Source organism: Vidua macroura, chromosome 5, assembly GCF_024509145.1.
Source record: "Vidua macroura isolate BioBank_ID:100142 chromosome 5, ASM2450914v1, whole genome shotgun sequence".
In the NCBI taxonomy this organism is placed as follows: domain Eukaryota; kingdom Metazoa; phylum Chordata; class Aves; order Passeriformes; family Viduidae; genus Vidua; species Vidua macroura.
The window spans coordinates 18700658-18723287 of record NC_071575.1 but is presented as its reverse complement, the minus strand read 5'-3'; the positions used below and the strand labels follow the sequence as shown (position 1 = coordinate 18723287).

At 43.7% G+C, this 22630-nt stretch overlaps 1 protein-coding gene across 3 annotated transcripts; it reads left to right on the top strand.

Annotated features, from left to right (window-relative positions):
• Positions 1-125: 125 nt before the first annotated feature.
• Positions 126-22286, top strand: ACO2 (aconitase 2). 3 transcript variants are annotated; one of them, XM_053978823.1, is made up of 18 exons: positions 126-209; positions 5803-5945; positions 7000-7258; positions 9404-9496; positions 11398-11556; positions 11764-11914; positions 13177-13281; positions 13542-13633; positions 13917-14022; positions 15127-15284; positions 16331-16404; positions 17091-17202; positions 17377-17499; positions 17702-17857; positions 19827-20018; positions 20839-20971; positions 21277-21398; positions 21790-22286. In XM_053978823.1, exons 1-18 carry the CDS (start codon positions 174-176, stop codon positions 21931-21933), a joined length of 2358 nt encoding a protein of 785 aa, XP_053834798.1. In that variant the 5' UTR covers positions 126-173; the 3' UTR covers positions 21934-22286. The 3 variants fall into 3 exon arrangements, with proteins under 3 accessions (XP_053834798.1, XP_053834801.1, XP_053834800.1); XM_053978826.1 differs by lacking the exon at positions 126-209 and adding an exon at positions 275-498; XM_053978825.1 differs by lacking the exon at positions 126-209 and adding an exon at positions 5036-5133.
• Positions 22287-22630: the final 344 nt, after the last annotated feature.

The window sequence follows — 22630 nt, the reverse complement described above, 5'->3', positions numbered from 1 at the left end:
TCTCTAACCTTCCCCCTCCCAGAGGAGCCCCGCGTGGCAGCCGACGACCCTGTCCTGTCGCGGGTGTCTCCCTGCCAGGACCCGCGCGGCCACGCCCCCGCGCGCGCACCGGAGATGTCAAAGGGGCCGCGTGACGCCATCGCGGCGCGACTCCATCTTTGTCAGTGAACAAAATGGCGCCGTACTGCGTGCTGGCGGCTCGGCTGAGGGTGAGCGGCGGTGGCAGGCGGGGCAGGCAGCGGGCGGGACGGGCGGAGGGGAGTGCGGCAGGGACAAGATCGCTGACCGCTGGGCGGCCACGAGGGCGGCAGCTCGCCCGCAGCCTCGGGGTCAGGACGTCGCCGCCTCCGCGTGTAGGTCAGCGTGTCCCCGGTTCGGCCCCACGCCCTGTTTCCATGGCGATGGCGGGGCGGCCGCGGCTTTGGCGGCGGCGGCGTGGCCGCTTCTCGGGCCCTGGGGCAGGACGTCTCCCGCCACTGGGCCCTGCGGGCCGTCAAGGTGAGTGCAAGGTGAACGGGGCGGCGGGGACGCGGCCTGGCGCCGCCGCCTTCCCCGTCTGCCCGGACCCCGCTGCGGTGGGCTGGAGTCGCTGTCAAAGCCTCGGGCCTAACAGGGCAGTGAGCCCGAGGGCACGGGCCCGAACGGTGAAATAAAAGTTCTTTCCCCGGGGCAGGCATTTTTCTTTCCCTCGTCTTGTATTTCTTCCCCTTATGGACATGCGGGAGCACAAGGTGACTCCTTGTTGTGTGAGTGAACTGTCTTTTGGCTACTTTGCTTCAAAAATCCTCCTTTTAATACAAACAGAGGCTCCTGGGTGACAAAGATGCCAGCCTCTCTGTACGGGGAACTAGGACGGCTGAAGAAGCAGGCAGGTCAGGCACATAAATTGCCTTTTTTCCCGGGGCCATGGTAGAGGCTCTCATAGTCTTGTCTGTAATGACCTCTAAAATTCACCTTTGCCAGTAATATGATCTTGCCCCAGAGATTGCCTTCATTGGAAAAGACTTTGTTGTGTTTAGTGTCTACTCAGTAATAAAGTTTTCATATCTTTTAAAGCCTGTAAGGCAAATACCAGGTGCAATTTTCTGTTTAGGGCTGCTAAGGGATAAGGAAGCCTTTGCTCCCCTGTGATAAAGGCAGGCAGTGTAACTTCTCAGTTTGCCACTTGTGACCTTGGCCAATGTGTTCCCATTTCTTAGGGAACTGAAGTAAGAATTTGGTTGGCTTTTAGTATTCTAAAATACTAAAATATTCTGTATTGTGAATCTTAATTCCAGTTTGGTTATTACTGTCTTGCTTTAGACATAGATGTTTTAGAAAAGTATAGTAGTTTTTAAATTTAAATGAAAGTTACAGAATAGCACCATTTCAGTTAGGTTGGTATATTTGTTCTTATTTAGTTACTTGTTCTTAAATAGTTTTTGGTTTGTACTTTGAACAGAAATGACTACTCATAAAATGAAGGCCAATCTTTTATTAGGGTAATGAATTGGTTCTTGTTTTATGCTGTGACATTGCATGAGAACAAGCAGTCATTTGCTAAAATTAATCATGTAAATTGTAAAATTTATGATGTAAAACAAAGGCTGTGCTGTCACAGTCGATATGGGGAATTTAGTATTCCAGGAGGTTGTCGTCTATTACCAGGCTCAGGGTGCATATTTCTTTTGCCCCTGTGAAGAACTAAATCTGTGATGCTAATCAAACAAGTGATGTCTTTAGGAAGCTCCTAGAGATTAATGAATATGAGCATCCTCTTGTCAATCACTGTGATAGTGCCAGTATTGACCATGGCACATATTACTACTATTAGTTCTGTTTGCCTCCTGTCCTGGAACTGATTTGGAGCTGGAACTGCAGAGAAAGCTTGCCTCTGAGAGAAATAAATTGGCATTAACCTGATCTGGACTAACTGTGCTATTTAAAGTATAGTTCTAACAGCCTCAAAGGGTTAAGATCTCTTTTCTGCCTACCTAAAATAATACTTTTAGTAGCATTCCATTTTTCAAGCCACGTTGCCTGAAGATTGACTGAAAGGGAGCACTGTAAAGCTCTAAACTGCCTGAAATGCCTTATTGAAGGCATTGTGGTTAAGTACCAAAATTATGCATGGGCAGCTTTGTGTATCTGGCAGAAATGTTGCCCAGGGCTAAACTGATCTTCAGAACCATAATTTTGGTTGCTCTTTTGAGGTGGGTCTAGAAAATGAGCCTGCACTTACAATTTGATTATACCACACAGCTTTTTTTTTTTTTTTTTAGGCTGAATCATGGTGAATGTTGGAAAATTGACCAGTGTTCTTAGATCAGGGAATATGAGGAAAGATGGTATTTTGGGTTTCAACTGGGATTTCTAGGACAGATTTCCCAGATAGAAGTGCACATAACACAGTTGCTACTCTTTTGAACATGAGCTTTTGCTCACTGGGCTCATCTGCCTTATCGGCTGCCAAAATGCATTTTCTGAATTCAGACTCCCCTTGCATCTGGAACATTCACTGTAGTGAGCTAAATTCATGATAGCTACCTTAAAATTTGTAAAGAGCAGTGTTAGCTTCCTTACAGAGATTTCAGAAATAAGGGCCCATTTATTAGACTGGCTTTCTTCTGTCTTTAAAGGAAGCTTTTCACCTTGTGAAGCATCAATAGGCTTAGGAGCCCTGTAATGATTACTGCCATTCCTTTTACTGAAATTTGAACAAGGACACTGCAAACTGTAATAAGGGATTCAGTGCCAGGTGAGAGGAGGTCACTTGGCAGCTGTTTGGTCAGCCTGGAAAGAAACAGTTCCTGGATAAAAGGGAAATTTTTTAGATTGGTGGCTGCCTATTTCCCTTGGCTCTTGGGCTCAAGGCACTTCTCACTACTTACTGAAAAAACACCGTGGAAGCCCCTGCAAAGCACTTGTACATTCCCTCTCAGAGAAGAGTGAAAGGGAATGAAACTGGGATATATCAGGCTTGTGACTTAATCTTGCAGTTCTGCCACCCTGTTTCTGAGGATGCAATAGAAGGACAGGCATGGAGAATAGACATGTGTGATGAGTGATACAGTGTAGATTCTTTGTGAGGAGAGATCAGACTTTTGAACCAGGCAGTTTATACTTGTTGCTTGGTGGTGGGTGGTGGTGGATCCTTAGACTTGCTGGGTGCCAACATGAGAAGAACCATATTGAATCAAATTAATTCCCAGCAGAAATACAGGATTAGGTTTATATCCTGGTAAAATGAAGATGGCACTTTTTAAATAGATGCCTTTTAAAATTCTTACGTAGAGAAAAATGCTTGTCTAGTCTACTGAAGCTGATTGGTTTAGGCAGTTATTTTCCCTGGGTCATATTGGCCATTACAGAAACAGACCTTCAGTTTTCCAGACCTTCTCCAGGTCCAGACAGAGTCCTTCATCTTAAACATGCTCTCTTCCTGCTTCTGGTAGTCTGAAGCTGTGTTCAGCAGGATTCATCTACTTTGTATTGCTGATCTTGGGATTACCAGCTGAACACTGACATAGTATTAGAAAAAAATGTTACATTTCCTGTGCCATTTCATGAAGTGAAAAGACCCATAGACATGGATGTTCAAACAGAAAACATTTAACCTGAATTTTGTTTGAAAAGTTTTGTTGTACCTCTTTTTGGAGCGCGCCACTTCAGATTTCCATTTTAATCAGCTTTCATCCCAGCAAGACTAAGATGCTATGAAGCCTGTGCTATTACTTTTATTTGCATATCTGTTCTTTTCTATGACGAATTAAGAAGAAATTACTGCATTAAACCACAATACATTTCCTGGCCTGGGAAAGAGATTATTTTTCCGTGAACAGTGATTAAATAGCTCAGTAGTTTTTTTCCAGCCACTCCAGCAGTTGGAGACTTTCACAAGACTGAATATCTTGTGAGGTAAAAAAAAAAAAAAAAAAAGGCCAGAACAAAGCAAACATGAAAGTTACATGGCTACTAGATAAAGAGCAGCTTTGCCTAGTTAGTATATTAAACAATGAGAAGGTGGGTGGTGTTTGTATTGGTGTGGGTGGTTGTTCTGGGGTTTTTTGGGTTTTTTTTTTTGCTGGTGGAAGAAGGAAAGGTCTTAAGTCTGACAACTGTGATAATTTCTGGAAGTTCTAGGATTAAAGTGCAGCACAGTGAAATTTGATGACTGGGTTTCCCATGTGCTCATGGAGGAGCAGTGCCCTCTGTACTACCAGGTTCACTTCCCTCAGATATTCTTTCATAATGGTGACGTACAACTGCTTTAAGTCTGTACTGCTTCTACCAAAAGCTCTTTGTATAATGGCTTAGGATGGTTTGGTAAAAATGCAAACTGCACCCTTCTTGCTGGTGCGCTGAGTAGTGTGATCTTGCTTAAGTTTCCCAAAATTTTTGTTGCAAAAGATACTAACAAGTGTTATCAAAAGGACAATAAAACAAGAGATTTTGCTAAAAATTGATGATGTCTCTTTGATTGTGATTATTTCAGGCAATCTTTTCAATGCTGGTAACAAGAAAGCTGGAAAAAATATTCACAGGGAAATATTTAAATGCTTGAACCAGTTTAAAGAATTAACTAGGGTTTTTTTTTTGACAGTGGTAAAAAAAAACCCCAGTGGTAGGTACAATGATTGTGTTCTGAACAAGGAATATTTACAATCACACATGCAAAAGGGGTGTTTAGTGTAATACTGCTACATTTATTAACCTGTACTTACCAAAACTTTGTAACTCTGAAATAGCAGATGAATAGAAAAAGTGGGATTAAGATTAAGGTGTAGTACTGGAGGAGGAAGAGTTCTGAACTCTTTTCTTCAGTCTGTTTCCAGATGTCTAATGCTGATGAGTGAGACTTTGAAAGCATGTAAGAAATGCGTGTGCCAAATCCTTGGAAGTTTTTGTGGAGGCTGCTGTCTGACTCAGTTTTCAAAGCTGCGTGAGAGCTTTTAGCCCTGGGCACTGACCCGTCTCTTTCAGGTCAGGTGCTGTAAAGGTGCCTCGCCATAGCTTGTCCTTCTCCTGTGTTCCAGGAAACTGTCTCACTCTGGAGGCTGCCAAGTGAAATTTGGCTTTTTTTTTCCCCTGGCACTTTCTGCTGATGCATTCAGCTCACAGTATAGTTCACCTGTCATCTAACTCACCTGTAGGGTAAGTGCAAGGCTTTTCAGAGGCAAAAGGTGATGGTGCCTTTGTGAGAGTGAGGAAAAGAGCCCCAGCCAGGCTGGTGGAGCTGGTGAGTTTTTTCCACATCTTGCTTCTCCTGCTCTGTGTTACATTGCAGACCAGACCTGTACACCAAAGTCTCCTTAATATGTTTTGTAGCAGTATGGAGGGACCCTGCCTAGGAAACCTAGTATGTGATGGTGGAACAGAGGCGTGTCCACTCAGACTGTATTGCCTGCCAATGTCAACTTCAATGTCAACTCTATGCCAGCAAGCAAATACAAACCTAGGGATAGTTTGCTTTAGAAACAGCATTGGTTCTTCACCATGACTCTGATGTGTCAGGAGTATGGCAAGCTGGTGCTCTCTTGAGAATTGGCTCAGCATTGCCTGAAAGCAGATTTCTCATTTGAAAGCATTAAGTATCTGGTGCAATAAATGAAAATGTTGAATAAAAACGTTACCTGTGCTGGGTACTTTGGTGTCTCACTGTTTAAGATAATATGGAGTATTGTATGATGAAATGTATTTGGGTGCCTTTGCATTCCTCAGTCTGTAAAATCCCAGTAACAAAAACTGAAAAACATTTTTACTTGATATGTTACAGAAATTCACTCTGCAGGGTTCCAGTTTTAATACTCTCCCTTTTTTCAGCATGCCTTGAATAGTGGGGTACGACGCTACCATGTTGCTCCTGTCCTGTGCCAGCGGGCCAAGGTGGCCATGAGCCACTTTGAACCTAATGAATACATAAATTATGAAAAACTGGAGAAGAACATCAACATTGTCCGTAAGAGGTAAGAGTGGAGAAGGGAAGAAGGAGGGGGTCAGTCTATTGAATTGAGCTCTGCAGTGACAGGAGAGGAGGAAAATAATGTTGTGGGGCTCTGGCACAGGGAATGTTTACCAGGAAGGCAGCACTGAACAGTGGCAGTTGTAAATATAGTGAAGCATGAGTAGTAGTGTCTCCTCATAGTGGTGGGGCACTGTGGGAAGGGTTGAAGGATATGATGAAGCACTGCAACGTGCAGAGAACCAGGCCAGTGCAGAGGAGATGCTAGAAAGGGCTCCATCCTCTTTGTTTAGTACCCTCATTGAGGAGTCTTCACATTGGCCCTTGCTTCTTTCTGGGGCAGCAGCGCGTGGGTCATGGTTGTTATAGGCTAATGCTTCTTTGTGCTGTGTTCTGCTGTAGGTGTTAGGCATGGAACAAAGGGCTAGGAATTCATAGCATATGTAAACATAGTGACCTTAATCTGCTGATAGAGGCTTGTGTGCCTGCTAATTTGTCATTCCTGCTCCACTTACTGTGGCAGTGGTTTGTATGACTTGTCCTTCAGTCTTTGTGTCCCTTGTTAAATGTGGTGGCTCTCATTTCAAGTTGTTGTGTTGATTTAGTTACTTCTCAGAAGATCTTGCTACATACATAAATAGATTCCTCAGCTGATACAGCTGCAGGATGAAAGGTCTCAGGTCACGAAGCTCCACTTAGTTGTATTTGCTGTGGGATCTGGTATTTGTGAATTGAGTCTGACCTCTGTCTCACCTCTACATTTGCTGTCTTGAAGTATGACTCAAGAAGTGAGCAGTCAGTGTTTCTTTTACAGTGTAGGAAGATTAGAAAAGAAAGCATAAAATGACATCAATTAATATGTTTTTGAATTTTATGAACTGAACCCTTGTTTTAACAATGTGCCAGTTGGTATTTTAGTGCTGTAAGAAGAGCATGGAGGTTTCTCTGTGCTAATAGGTCTTAACAGTCTGAGCAATATAGGGAAGCATTCTCTTCCATGCTTGAAGGGGCAAATGTTGAAGTACACAAGATGCAGATACTAAAATTATTCTCCTCAGGCTTGACCGCCCTCTGACCTTGTCCGAGAAGATTGTATATGGACACCTGGATGACCCAGCAAAACAGGAGATTGAGCGCGGCAAGACCTATCTGCGCTTACGGCCAGACCGTGTGGCCATGCAGGATGCCACAGCTCAGATGGCAATGCTTCAGTTCATCAGCAGCGGGCTGCCAAAAGTGGCTGTGCCTTCCACCATCCACTGTGATCACCTCATCGAGGCCCAGTCAGGCGGTGAAAAGGATCTTCAAAGAGCCAAGGTTACTATTGCAGAGATGTAACTTCTGTCTGCTTGAAAATGTCCTTCCAGTTGAAGGATGAGTTCATTTTAAATTTTTTTCCCATAAGGACAGCCAGGAATCAGATATGGTAACAGATTGCCTGTGATGGTCAGCACTGTACGTCAGATGCAGTGAAGAAACAGACTAAATGGATTTTTGGGAGTTCTTCACCTCAGATTCATCCATTACATGGTTTAAAGGACCATGAATATGGGAAAAGCTAGTCTTAAGTTGTTAGTGATAGAAGCCCAGATCATGTGTGTTCTAGAGAGAGAAGATATTTCAGCTAAAGGAGAGAAAAAAAATTATTTAAAAGGGAAAAAAAAGGAAGTCAGATTACTCTGTGTTGCAATGTGAAAAACATAACGAACATAGGTGTGCATTGCACTGGTGTATCCTGTGAGGGGGAAGCAAGTAGTTACTTTCCCAAACCATTTGCTACTGATTATCTGAAGAGCAATAACTGAATCATGTTCAGCTTTCATAGCTCATGGGTATAGTATAAATGTGTGTAAAAGTATGGAAGATGTTGCATTTTATGTGGGAATTTCAAAGTGTTGTTTGTCCAACTGCTGATTCAATGCCATTTTAAAATTTTCTACTCAACTGTTTTACTGCTTATTTCTCCCCAAATGAACTTCTCTAATCTATAGACTCATTTATCTCTGACCAACATACCACAATGCATCTGCCAAGGAAATCTTGTTACCCCGAGTGGATTTAGCCGAAGTCCACCGTCAGAGCCAGGAGGAATTGCACCTGGAATGTTGATACCAGAATTTATGAGCAGTAAACAGGGGTCAGCTGCATTTCAAGATTTTAGTCCATATCTATTCTCAGAAACTTGTGGTGTTGAAGTATCTGCTTTTGGCTTTCTTCAGTGGGCAAAAATAAAGCAACTTGCACAACTCAGGAGTGATTTGGGGAGTTCTCACTCTGCTTGTCTCAGTCCTAAGTTGTGCAATTAACAGTTTGAGACTTAACTAAATCAGACAATTTCTTTTCTTCTGTTCACCTCTTGTTTTCCCCTTTGCCCTATTCCTGCATTTATTCTCCATGGTGCAATTATATTTGCTGCAGCCCTGAATTGAGCTGAGTCCCTTCTTTGCCATCCACTCTGAGCAGAGCAAGTAAAGGTCCTGCCTTCTTCTGACTGGCTTCTGCTGCTGCCAGTTGGCACACAATGAATGCCTGCAGGCCAGAGGGTGGTTTGGATTTACTGGGGGAGGGATGCACAAACAGAGTGGAGTGACCCAACTCCCAGTGGAAAACATGGCTTAAAGAGCTGCTGCTGCCTCTTGGGAAACTTCAGCAAATGTGTGCTGAGACAATTCCTCAATTATCTCGTTTCCCCTTTCCCTTTATTCTGAAGCTTAGCTGCATGAGAACAGTCTTTAAGAAATTCTCTCCTTCTAGTGCTTATCTTATCTACTCCAGCACTCTTCTGCCAAGAACTGTTAGGATATAATAGTGTCATACTTCCTTGGCAACCATGGTTTTTCTCACAAGCAAATTTCATGGTGTGACCTCCACCAACAATGGTGACAGTGCAGCAAGAAAGGCAGCATTGTGTGAGTCTTAAAGAGGGGACTTGCTAGAATGACAAATGACACTCACCAACTCCCCTGGCAGTGAACACTTCCAGTTCCATTTCTTAATCTGTAAAAATAAAGCCAGAATATTTATCTAAAGGATTTGAAATGTCTCCAAAGCATCTGTATAGGAAAAAGAACACCCGGTAGAGAAGGAAGGAGGGGCTAGAATGAGTGAGGGAAACAGGTTAAAAAAAAGTCCCCGAGAACAGGGAAAGTGAGCACAGCATTCTAAAATGTCTTATTAGCAGGGTTTTCCTTAAATTGTGCTGTTTGGAATTAGAAACTAAAAAACTTTTAGTAGAGCTACAAGTGGGATGAAATTAAATGGCCTGTTACAACTGTCTGTCAAACAGTCTTAATCTTTACCTTTTGGTTTTAAAAGTCATGTGCACCTCCCTCCAGCTGCTGCAAAACTGGGAAGCAAACTACAGGCAGGCGAAGGGAAAGAAGGGAAAGTGTTTGAACGAGCTTTTGATGTGTGGAAGAACAAAATATGGTACTAATGCTCTGTGCTTCCCTGTATGAATAGGACATAAACCAGGAGGTGTACAACTTTCTATCAACGGCTGGTGCCAAGTATGGAGTGGGATTCTGGAAACCTGGGTCAGGAATCATTCACCAGGTAAAGTGTGTGTGTTTGCAGTCTTTAAGCATGCAGTGAGGCTTTTACTTTAGGGTGTGGAGAGAGCTCAAGTACAAATCTTTAGAGAATTTGACTGGTTTAGGGAAACAACTTGCTTTGCTCAAGGCAGGCGAGGTTTCTTACTTGCTCTCAGTTATCTTGACAACAGTGGGGTTTTTTTAAAGGTTATTTTGGTCAAACTGTAACCTGATGTATCATTAGGTAGTGCCAACAGCATGCCATGTGAATCACAGAAGCTTGAAATACCTTAACTGCTTGTGGGCTGGCTCCTCTTATTACAATTGAGACAGTAAAGTGGGGCCATGAAGCTGGCTACATAGGGTTAATGTGAATTGCTTTTGGTGGTAAGGAAAGCAACCTTGGGAACATACATAATAATCCTAAAAAAGTATGCATTTAGTTCTATAAAACCCAGAAGAGTATATGAGGACACAACAGAGCAGCATACTTCAAGTACTCAGGAGTGGCAACACATAAGGAGTTGCTAGGTGAATTTGAATAAAATGCAAAACAGTTTCCAAGTCTGAGATTCTCTTGTCATTACACTTGGATCTAAAAAAGAATATGACAGTCTCGAGGTAATTTACCACTTAATGAGGCTTTTTGGTTTTTTAAAACAAACACTTCTGTCAGGGTGTCCCTAACTTGCTTGTGGTTGGTTTGCTTTGAGGGTCCAGTAGTCATTTTTCATTGTTCCTCTGAGTCTCAGGCAGCAAAAGTTGAAGAGCAGCATGAACCACAAGGAGTGGAGAGGAGAATGGATGACTGGTAAGCATCCTGTCAGCAGGGAACTTGTGACCAGGTGCAGCCAAGAGCTCTTTGCTATGTTTTCTTAGCTACAAAATGAGTTACTAAGGTTACCTTAACTTAATGTGACGCAACAGATGAACTCTTCAAAAGGTTACGGGAACACCTCAGGTCATTTGTGTTCCAAAACCACTCGTAACATCTGTCATGTGGCATCATAGCTCCCTGCTATGGTTATCAGTCTTCTTGTGACTGACTTTCTCTGGCTGGAGGAAACTGGTCCTGTTGTATAGCTTCAGAGTACAACTGTGCCAAAGTGAGGCCTTGAGAGTGACCTTTCTCACAGAAATACGTTGATGTGGCTACGAGAATATAAAGCTGAAAGTTCTGAAAGCAAAGCCTTGGTCTTTTTGGTAAAGGACAGCCTTAGTTCTGTTCAAGCTGTTCTGTGATGCATGTGCTGTGAGTTCTGTGCTTCCCAGAAAGGCTGTTCCTAGTGTTGGAACACTCACATAAGCAGTGAGTTCATTAGCTTGAGTTCTCTACAGTGTTCTTAGCACAGAAATCTCTTTTTTTTTCATTGAAGAATGATTTTGTGGTTTTGTTAATAGTTAAAAAGTCTTGCACGGAACTGGTAGCACCAATAAGGGATGGGCAGTGTCTTGGTGAGAAGTTCCTCTATGTAATTGAGTTTTGGCTGGCAGCATGGAGCCTATTGTTATTCTACTGCTATGGGAGCACAAAGGCTATGGAAGGTCTCACTAGCATTGGATAAGTGAACTGACTTGCTCAGCTGTTAATTAAGGGTATGGAGATTATGGAACAGACTCTTGAGATCTAATAAAGGTGGCACCTTAGCAAAAGCCTAAACTGGAAGGAAAAAGAGGTGACTGTTTTCTAATTTTTTTATTCTGGGATGAGCAAGGATCCTGGCACCTTGTTTTGTCATTACATCCTTCACAAGGAGGTTGAAACAAAAGAGAATTTCCAATCCAACCCAAATTCAGTTATTTTCTTGCTACTGAAATCTGCAAATACAAACTGATCTAAACTCTTGTTCTTGTTTTCTTTCTGTTGCCTTCCCCCTCCTTCCCCACAAAACAATCAAGCAAACAATCCATTTTTATTTTCAGATCATTCTGGAGAACTACTCCTACCCTGGGGTTATGCTGATCGGCACAGATTCGCACACCCCCAACGGAGGTGGCTTGGGGGGAATCTGCATTGGTGTGGGTGGAGCTGATGCTGTGGATGTCATGGCAGGAATCCCTTGGGAGCTCAAATGCCCAAAGGTAGGAGCAGAAGGAATATGAAGCGTTGATGCCAAGGGTGAGATATATTATATGTAAGGAGCATTGATTTTCAAGCACTATGTATATAAGGCACCAGATACCATTGCAGTGTGACAGGAATATACTCCACAGCAGAACTATATGCTGTTACCTTTCTGACAGAAAGACAGATGCCAGTATTTTTTTTCCCTTGTTGATGTTGCTCAGGTTATTGGTGTAAAACTGACTGGCAAGCTCTCAGGCTGGACTTCTCCTAAAGACGTGATCCTGAAAGTGGCTGGCATCCTCACTGTCAAGGGTGGGACGGGCGCCATCATTGAATACCATGGGCCGGGTGTGGATTCAATCTCCTGCACAGGTCAGTCAACACAGATCTCTTATCTGAGTGGATTGTTGGTGGAGCTGGGTGTTGAGCTATCTGTGGAGGCTGGGAAGGGAACCAAACAAGAAGTACTAAATGTTCTCCCTTAGCCTGGCCCAGCAGTTTGTACGTGGCAAACTGGAAAAGTGGTGTAACAAGATAGCACTCCCTCTTAGTGAAAAAGTGACCTCTCTCCATGAAATCTTCTTGTGATTTTGAGAACATGGAGTGGTTAATTGTGAAGAATCCTGTAAGATGGTGTGTCAGGATAAGAATAAAGGTGAATGTATTCCAGTGTAAACTTAGAGGGTGGAGATGTCAGCCATAAAGGAATGACATATTCATTTCAACCTAAAATAGGCTGTGAATAAAAAAAAGGAACAGGTTAATGGGAATATATGTGTGACAGCTGCTAAACAAAGAGCAGAAGTTCTGAGACCAGAAAGCAGTTTGTAACACGCGGTTTGTACTAGCTAATTGTGGATCTTGGGTGCTGAATTGGAACTAGCAAAAATTGTAGTTCTCTGTAATATGCTAGTTAGGACCAAATTACAAGAAATGTGTCTTCCTTTAGCTTGAAGTGCAGCCTTCAAGCTGGACTTCTCCTCTCAAGTTACATGACTTGGCTACAACTTAGAATACTTGGTTTACAGTCTGAAACCAATTTGGGATTTTTCTTCTCTGAAATCAGAGTAATTTTATATCTGCTTCTAGCTTGTTAAATGTAAAACAGGAGCTTCTACAGCTTCATTGCTGTGTCCTTGAAAGGGATGGTTGATCTCAGTGCTGTGAGCAAATATTTAGGATTTTTTTATTGTGTTCTGTCACTGGAAGCATTTTATTCAGCCCATTAAATTTCTCACAGATGTCTGGCTCCTCCAGTGAAGACAAATGAGATGGTAGGGAGGGACAGGACACTCATTGCAGGTAGCAGAGTGCTACTGCTCACTGCTGTAAATTATTTCATGCTCAGTGCAAACACGAGTTTCTTGTTATATCAGTATCTGCAGGTATCAATGTAAATTTTGGCTCATTCTGTCCACAAGAGTCTGGTCAAAGGCACTGTATTGATCAGAAACAGTGGGGGCTGACCCAGCCATTGTGTTGTCAGTGTCCTCTCAGCTGTGGCTTTAGGTTTCAGTGGCTGATGCCCTGATCTCTCTTAGCTTTGCTGTCTTTTGCATATACTGACTTTTGGAGAATTGTCTGGCCTTGGATTTTCTCATTTGACCCCATGGTCTCTTCTCCCACTTCTCTAGGAATGGCAACAATCTGTAATATGGGGGCTGAAATCGGAGCTACCACGTCGATCTTCCCTTACAATGAACGCATGAAGAAATACTTGGGCAAGACTGGGCGAGCTGGTAAGAGGATCTGGGGATTGAAGTGGGTAGAAGTATGGGTTCAAGTGAAGGTGTATTCTGGGAGCAGTATTCTCCTACGGTGTTGTCTGATGAGATTTTTGACCTTGTGTGGTCCTGTAGGTCATCTGTTACAAGTAGGGAGTCTGTAGATGAAGTGACTGGGGAATTACACGGTTGACCCCCGTGTTTAGTTATTCTAGACTTTTTTTTCTCCCTCATATTTGCTGCACTTTTCAGATCTTCCTTCTTTCTTATTCTAGATATAGCTGCACTAGCGGATGAATTCAAGCAACACTTGGTACCAGATTCTGGTTGTCAGTATGACCAGGTGATAGAGATCAACCTCAGTGAGGTAAGGCTTCATTTCTTCTTGCCATCTTGAATGCTGTGACATGACTCTGCTTTGTGTGACTGAAGACCAAGCTGGGAGTTTGATGCAACACCCCTGGTGCTGTGCTAGAACATATAAAATACATTCAGGTCTGCTTCACCGACAGCTTGTGCTCCAGTTTTCATGTAGGAGAATCTTAGTTAAACAACTTCCAGATAGAGCTGTGAAAGGAATTGATTTGCTGCTGTGTTTTGGGGTTATTCTTTGCTACTGTGATTTCTGACTTTGTCACTGTTTCTTAAAGCTGAAACCGCATATCAATGGACCTTTCACACCAGACCTGGCGCACCCTGTGTCAGATATTGGTGCTGTGGCAGAAAAGGAGGGCTGGCCTGTTGATATCAGAGTTGGTGGGTAGCATTTGCTCTTTCCTCTGCCTTCATACTTGTGGCATAAACATTGTTGTCTTGGGATAAGCTGTTGGTCATATAGCTTGGGATACAGTTTTTTCACTGCTGCTGTCTGTCCTTTGACTTTGGTGCAGTGTCATCTGTTCATGGCCATATGAGTTTTCTGGGAAAAGTGGTGACCACATGTGCCAAGTGTGTAAGATGAGATCCAGGATAATAGAAGGGATTTTAATCTCAAGAGGTAGACCAAGTTTCTTCCATTTTTGAATGTTTGGATTGACAGCAATATTACTCATTGAAGATCATTTTTATTAAAAGTCTGTGGTATGGATTTATCTGTTATAGAGAGTTGTGAGGAGCATGATTGTCAGGACTCCCAGCAGTTGGCTGTTGAACTCTTGGGAGCTAGTAAAGTTAGTACTTGCTGTCCTAAAAAGCAGGCTTGGAAATTTTTATATTTGCTTTTGGGATGGTAGCTTGTGGGCTGACTTCTCAGCTATTGCTCATGGAGTGGAGGAAGGAATGAAAAGAATGGAAATACATTGTAAAGCCATCTCCCAGGTGGGAGGTGTATTATATTATAGTGTTACAAATAGGATACAGTTATAGCAGCTGTAACTGAGAGAGAATTTTTTTTTTCTGCTGCTTAGCACCAGAATGTTGTCAGGATGGTACAGCATGTCCTTGTGTGGTCTTCATACTATACCAAAGATGTTTTCTTTTCATCATTTCCTCCATTTCTTGCCATCTTGATTTAAAGCCTTTTCTGTCTTTTTGGAACAATACCTCTCTTTGGTTATTTGCTTAACCAAAGTGCAAGTAGGTGACACTCAGGTCTTGTAAACCATTAACCTAGTCAGATTAGACTAGTGACTGAGTAGTGTGTTCTGACTGTGCAATCTCCAGAGCTGGACAAGGGACTGCCTGTGACTACAGTATATTGCTGGGAGGCTTAGCAGTGTTGGTACCTGAAACCCTTTGAGATTCCTTATCAACAGAAAAGGTGGTTATCCCTTGTTTGTTCTTCTGGGAGACGAGTCAGGGAGAATCTTCCAAGTACAAGGGCTGCAGTAACCACCACCCTGTTTCTGTCAAACACCACAGGCTTGATTGGCAGCTGCACCAACTCCAGCTATGAGGACATGGGACGGTCTGCAGCGGTGGCAAAACAGGCACTTGCACATGGATTGAAGTGCAAATCCAAGTTCACAATCACACCAGGGTCAGAGCAGATCCGTGCCACCATTGAAAGAGACGGTTATGTGAGTATGGCTGCTCTTTGCATTTCCAAACAGAAAGGGTTAAATTCTTCAGGACAGTACTTGAGGGGCTGAGTTAACTGAACTTTGTCTTCACTTATTGCTGGAGGTGCAATTACTGATGTAGTAACTGGTTTTGTGCTACTGTGCCTGTGGGTCCTGCCATCATCTTGACAGTGTTTTGACCTAATATCTTACTACCTGGGTATGTAAAAACAGGATTAGAATTGAACAAGGCTGAGGCAGTTGTCAGGAACTGGGGCCCTGAGAAGATAATAGTCTACATAGCAAGGGATAGCTCATGCTCCTGGGATTCTGTAAATGGCCATGGCTGACAAAACGCTGCACTTTTATCCCGATATATAAAGAGAACATGCCCTTTTGTTGGAAGGTGGTTCCCAATTTAGACCAAACTTATGGCAAAACTCATATTGGCTTAAAAGGAATGTTTCTGTTGAGGAACCATTACCTACTTTCTTCCTTTTTTCTTTGCAGAAAATGTTGTTTTAATTAGCTTTACTATTTAGTAAATTTTAGATGCTGTCATAGTGTGAGGACCAAGTCTTTACATATGGATATGTCCAGCCAATATTTGATGGCTCTTCCAACCAAGTCTTACCTTTCAAGTCATACCTTTCCTTACCAGCTGCCCCCTTAATTGAGTTGTTTGCTGAGTAGACTGAGCAGGCATACATACTTGTCTGCACTGTTGCCAGTTCTCTCCTTACATGGACCAGAAGTCTATAGAGTATTATTCAGACCAGGCACTGCCTTTCAGTCAAATGTCTGTAAGTAGCTGGATTGCTCAAGTTGAAACAGGTAGAGAATGGGAACATCATGGCAAGTCATCCTGTGCTCTGCCCCAGTGTTAACTTACAGTGTTACTGGGGTCAAACCCCATGTATTTATACAAGTGACTCAAAACTGAAACAAGGAAGGGAATTTTCTTAGGTTTGGTGCTTCCTGTTAGTGTCTTCTTCCCCCAAAAGAGCAACCCCAGAAACTCATTCCAGGCATTCTACAGTAACAAAGTTGTTTTCTGCCCCCAGGCAAAAGTCCTGCGAGAAGTTGGAGGGCTGGTTCTTGCTAATGCTTGTGGGCCATGCATCGGCCAGTGGGACAGGTAAAATGAAAGATGGACCTCACTCTCTCTAGCTTTGTATCTTTTAGCTCCCAAAATGCTCTGTGAAACCTGATTTGATTGTAAGTACAACTAACTGGTAATTAAATGTTTAAAAACCAACTGTCCATAACTGTCTGATACGTACTAGAGGAGGCAAAAAGAAGGACTACAGATTTATATTGAGCCTTTAGGTGAATAAAGCTGCAGAATGGACACACATTCTGGAGGCTTTTTGTAGAAGGCAAAGAATGGGGAGAAAGATTTGTTGTCTGTGAGAGGGTGGATTGATTCCTTTTAAAATAGGAAAAGTGAATTGGTCCAACTTCAATCATTGAAGTGGCAGGGAGAATAATTCCCAATAGAAGGGATGGGAGGCACATTTTTATGTTGCTTTATCACAGCTGAGCATGGGATATCCAAAGGCAATGTGCTTAGTTGATTATTGTTTAGACAGTTCAACAGTGAACAACATGAGCTGTGAAAACTACTGTAAGAATCAGTGTTTGACTTGGGTTTGCATTCATTCCTTTTGGGTCTGTGCTTAAGGGAGGAAAACATGTACAGGCATCAGCTCGTGTTTCTAAGACAGTGACTGCTGCCCAAACTAAGCTGTGGGATTCTAGCAGTGAGACATGTAGAAGCAGTATTCCATTTGGATCTGGTGAGCATGTTTGCTTCTTTCACAGGAAGGACATCAAGAAAGGAGAGAAAAATACAATAGTTACATCCTACAACCGGAATTTCACAGGTCGCAATGATGCCAATCCAGAGACTCACGCATTTGTGACTTCTCCAGAGGTAAGAAACAGCCAGAGATGGGGCTGTGGAATAGTTCAGGGCGCCTGCAGAAGAGGCCCAGTGTACCTCGTTTAGTAGCTTTTGGCTGGTGGCTTTGAGACTTAGATGTAGAACTTCCAGGTGAAGTGATGGGAGGTAGAATATGCCTTTAAATTTCTCTTTTTTTTTTTTCAGATTGTCACAGCCCTGTCCATTGCTGGCACTCTAAAATTTAACCCTGAGACAGATTACCTGACAGGAGCAGATGGGAAGAAGTTTAAACTAGAGGCACCTGATGCAGATGAGCTGCCCAAGCTGGTAACTGCTCTGTCAGGGGGCAGAGGGAAAGAAGACCTGACACTAGCATTGTTTTCTTTATACTGAGGGAACTTACAGGCACTGACCTCTTTCTTGACACATGGTGGTAGAGCTAGAATGGGTGCAGTTGCCTGTATTGGCTTGTTCTTCACGTGCTGTTGGGGATGGCTGAGGCTGATGATTTTCCTTTCTTCTTTGGAAGGAGTTTGACCCAGGCCAGGACACCTATCAGTACCCTCCCAAGGATGGCAGTGGGCAGCATGTGGATGTGAGCCCCACCAGCCAGCGTCTCCAGCTTCTTGAGCCCTTTGATAAGTGGGATGGCAAAGATCTAGAAGACATGCTGATCCTCATCAAGGTCAGGAACAAAGTGGGGGAGCATCAGCTATGACAGGTCTGCCTGACCAGGGGTTTGTACAGCAACTGCTGGAAGCTTTGGATGTGCCTTTGAGATACCTGATTCCCTCCCCTACAACCATGTTGTTACAGAAAGAGAAGCAAGGGGTCTTTCTTTCATCCAGGTGTTTCCTTTTGATACTTCTTTCTCTTCTAAGTGACTTTTCTCTTTTGGGCTAGTGGTTTGCTAATAGAATGCAAAAGCAAGCTTGTTATAGCATGTAATATGATCCTGCCCAAACCATGCAGTCTGCAGAATTTGTCCCAGTTACAACCTGCAATAAAAAGGTGGATGGGTTCTTTAATTAGCATCTCTAATACTGACTGTTCTAAGATGTATTTTGTCTGAAATGAGGTCGTTGGGAACTTCCCATCCATCAGTATGCATGTTCTCTTCCCGCTTTATAGAAAGAGAAATTACTTCACACTTGTTAAACATTGCAGTTTGGTCTTCCAATGGAGACATGGGTTTCTCCTCACTGCCTGAGGTGAGTTAACAGATGGAAACTTCAGTTGATATGGTGAGGGGTTCTGAAATGCAATCCCTTATGAACTGACCTTTGGGAACATTCCTGATTCTCAGTGACAGAGTTGGAGGTACTCCCAAGGGCCATACTGCTGTGGAAAGTTTTTGACACAGGCAATTCCTTTATAAGCATTTTAGAACTTACCAGTTGGAAGGCCATTATCTCTGGTTGGGAGTTCTGTTCTTACAAGCTGAGAAGGCTTATGTGCAGTTTGGAAACTTAGAGGGTAACACTTGGCATCTTGTTGAAGTTCCCCAGCAGGGAGGCTGGGCTGTAGCAGGAAGGGCTTAATTGCTTTTTGTACCTGAGCAACCTGCTGCTGAGGGAAGTGAGGACACAGCAGGAGATGTCATGGCTAAGCTAATTTTTGTAATTTACCCTTCAGAAAAGGGATGTTCTTCTTACCCAATGCATGCAGAATGACTACTGTGTTCTGCTTTAGAGTGCCTTGATTTTGTAACTGATGCGCTTTTCTGGGGTTTATGCCTTTCAAAAGAGATATGATGATCACAGAATGGGTTAGGTTGGAACAGATCACAGTGGGTCATCTGGTCCAATCTCCCTGCTCAAGCAGGGTCATCCCGGAGCACATGGCACAGGATTGTGTCCAGATGGTTCTGGACTATCTCCAGTGAGGGAGACTCCACAACCTCTCTGGGCAATCTGTTCCAATGTGGTCACTGCACAGTAAAGAAGTTCTTCCTCATGTTCAGGTGGAACTTCCTGTGCCTCAGTTTCTGCTCCATTGCCTCTTGTCCTGTTGCTTGGCACCACTTACCAGAGCCTGGTTCCACACTCTTGACACCCTCCCTTCAGATACTTACAGATACTGTAAATGAGACGTCCCCTCTCATTTGTCTCTTCTTGAGGCTGAACAGGAGATGGTCCAGTCCCTTAATTGCCTTCGTTGCCCTCCCCTGTACTTGCTCTAGGGGCTCCATGTCTCTCTTGTACTGGGGAGCCCAGAACTGGACACAGCACTCCAGCAGTGGCCTCGCTAAGGCTGACTAGAGGGACAGGATCACTTCCCTTGACCTGCTGGCAATGCTCTTCCTAATTCACCCCAGAATACCATTGGCTTTCTTGGCCACATGGGCACACTGCTGGCTCATGGACTGCTTGTTGTCTGCCAGGACCCCCAGGTCTTTCTCTGCAGAGCTTCTGTCCAGCAGCTCGTTCATGGAGTTACTCTTTCGCAGGTGCAGGACCTTGAACCTGCCCTTGCTGAACTTCAGACAGTTCTCTGCCCACGTCTCTAACCTGTTGAGGTCTTTCTGAAGGGCTGCAGAGCCCTCTGAAGTATCGACCACTCCTCCCAATTAATGCTTCACAGTTACAAGTGTTGAGGAAGGGTCAAGTACATTAGTCCATCCTGAGACATTCTTCTCTTCTGTTACACTTTAGGTAAAAGGGAAATGCACCACTGATCATATTTCTGCAGCCGGACCGTGGCTTAAATTCCGTGGCCATCTGGACAACATCTCCAACAACCTGCTCATTGGTGCCATCAACATCGAAAACGGCAAAGCCAACTCTGTGCGGAACGCGTTAACCCAGGAGTTTGGCCCAGTCCCAGACACAGCCCGTTACTACAAGGTGAGATGTTCCCCTGACACATCTATTTTAAGAGGATGTTTACACTTTGGGCAGTCTGTGCCAAATATAAGGATCTCACCCTCCTGCTCTCAAGTAACTGCAGCTGCGAATTCATTCAGCATTGAGGCATTTTCTTGGTACTTTCTCTAATGATTGCAGTTCCTGTAGGAGATTCTGTCCCTACCTGCTATGGGGAAGAGGGAGGAAGATCTCATGACTCAGAGGGGACCAGAAAAATCATAGATGAAATAGGAAGAACTCCTTTAGGCTCTGCACACCTTACAAGGCTAACTAAATCTTGCCTTCTGGAGTGCTTCACTTGTGACTAGTCTAATGTTTAAATAAATTATAGTCTTATTCCCTTTATTCTTTAACACTAGGCTTCAAATCTCAAGAAATGTCCTTTTACCCTCTGGACAACCTGGCAGTTGTTTCCGATTGGCTCTTTCAGTAGGAGAAGTTAAAATTTTTCATATCCCTTCCAGAAGTAGAGTAGAGGTCATGGCTCGTGCAAACACTGGTCTGGCATAGCATGATGGAAGGAGAGCTGGCAGGTGAAAAGGAAGGAAAAGATTTGCTCTGGATCCCAAGAGCAATCCTCCTTAGCCCTTGTTAGCAAAGATGGCAGTGCCTAACTACTGTGAAGCACTAAACTCCTTTATTTCTCTCCCTTCTCAGAACCCAAGGGAGTCTTCTGGGAGAAGGTGTCATAGCATAGCAGTGTCAGTGAAGTGCTGAAATTAGATGTGTGGGTGGGTATTTATTGTTAATTCCTCACTTGAGTGGCTGCACAAATGTAAATCTCTGTCTTTTGTCACAGAAAATGGGTATCAAATGGGCAGTTGTTGGGGATGAAAACTATGGTGAGGGATCAAGCCGGGAACATGCAGCATTGGAGCCACGTCACTTGGGAGGAAGGGTCATCATCACCAAGAGCTTTGCCAGGATCCACGGTGAGTCAGGCTTCCCCTATGGTGTTTGTAAACAGGATGTGTTCAGTTTGAGTGGAAGTGATGTTTATACCTTGCCCAGGGCTCAACACCTACAGGCATGAGCCTTCCCTGCTGACAGATGGCAAGGTCCCTCCTGTCAGGAGTCCTGTTACATACCTAGTTGGATATGCCACAAACAACGGATATGCTGATTTAGCTACAAAGATAGTAATCGTTGTTGGAATAGTACTCTGAGCAACCAGAAGGTAATCGTGCTTCCCTGGAGTGGGATGTTACAAGTGTGGCTGGTGGTTTGTTCTCCACAGAAACCAATCTGAAGAAGCAAGGTCTACTGCCTCTCACTTTTGCTGATCCAGCAGACTATAACAAGATTCATCCTGTGGATAAGCTGAGCATTGTGGGGTTGAAAGACTTCGCACCTGGAAAGGTAACTAACTGGGTGTCTTGTCATGCACTTGAGGGCAGGGATGTGCCACTCATGGGGATCAGTGGTGAGCTGTGTGCTTGTGAGGCAGCACTGGCACTGATGAGCAGTGCAGCCTGCCAGCCAGGTGAGACACAGGGCAGGTCAGAATCAGTGGTGTTCTGAACAGTTAAGAGAAACCTTCGTACAATACTCTGAATTCCTGGACTTCTTGACTTAACCATGACCCTTCCCTAGAAGGAACTGTAACCTCACTTTTAAGTTAAGATCCACCCTGAGCTGCAATTTTCGCTTTTCAGCCCTTTAAAACCATGTAGAAATTTGCCTGTGAGAAGCTTCAGATAACCTTCTCCCTTGAAAGAGAAGGGAAAATAAAACTGTCTTCTTCCTTTAGCCTCTGAAATGCATCATCAAGCATCCCAATGGGAGCCAAGAAACAATCATGCTGAACCACACCTTCAATGAGTCGCAGATCGAGTGGTTTCAGGCTGGCAGTGCCCTGAACAGAATGAAGGAACTGCAGCAGAAATCAAGCTAAGTGCGCACAAAGCCCCAGTGCACTGGACTTGATTCAGCTTTGGCATTTTCATGAAAGTGCAATTCCATGCCTACTGTTGGAATAAATGTCTGATCAAATGTAACCATAGCTTCCTTTTTGTTATGGTACTTCCTCTTCACTGACACTATGAAAAGGGAGTGCAGCTAGGCTTACTTTTGTCTTTTAAATTCCCTGGCTTCCTTTTTCTATTTTGGCTCGATTTCAGTTCTCACAGTTATTTATATTTGGAAATAACCAGCGAAGGTGGGTTTGTCTGCTCAGTTGGTTGTTTTCTGCCCATTCACTTTACTGATGGCTAAAGACTTAAAATTTAAATAAAGAATGTGACCATCTCTTCTGTCATGTGTTATTGTATTCATCATCCTAATCCCTGTCATTGTTGCTGGGAGGGTGGGAAAGAACTTCTTGTAAATCACTGCTATATGGAGGAAAAAACCTAAATTGCACAGTAACTCAGTGTGGTAAAAAAAAGAGCCCTCACAGCCGTCCTGGACTGTTTTGCTCTTGACATTAACCTACTGCAGGCTACACTTGAGATTATGACCACCTTCCCCCCTACATTCCTGTCTAGGGCAACACTGCCACTATTGCAGTGATGACAAACTTGCAAAGAACACCTGCTTATCTGATTTCCCAGCACTGCACACTTAGTTTCCTAAAACACAAGTTAGAGCAG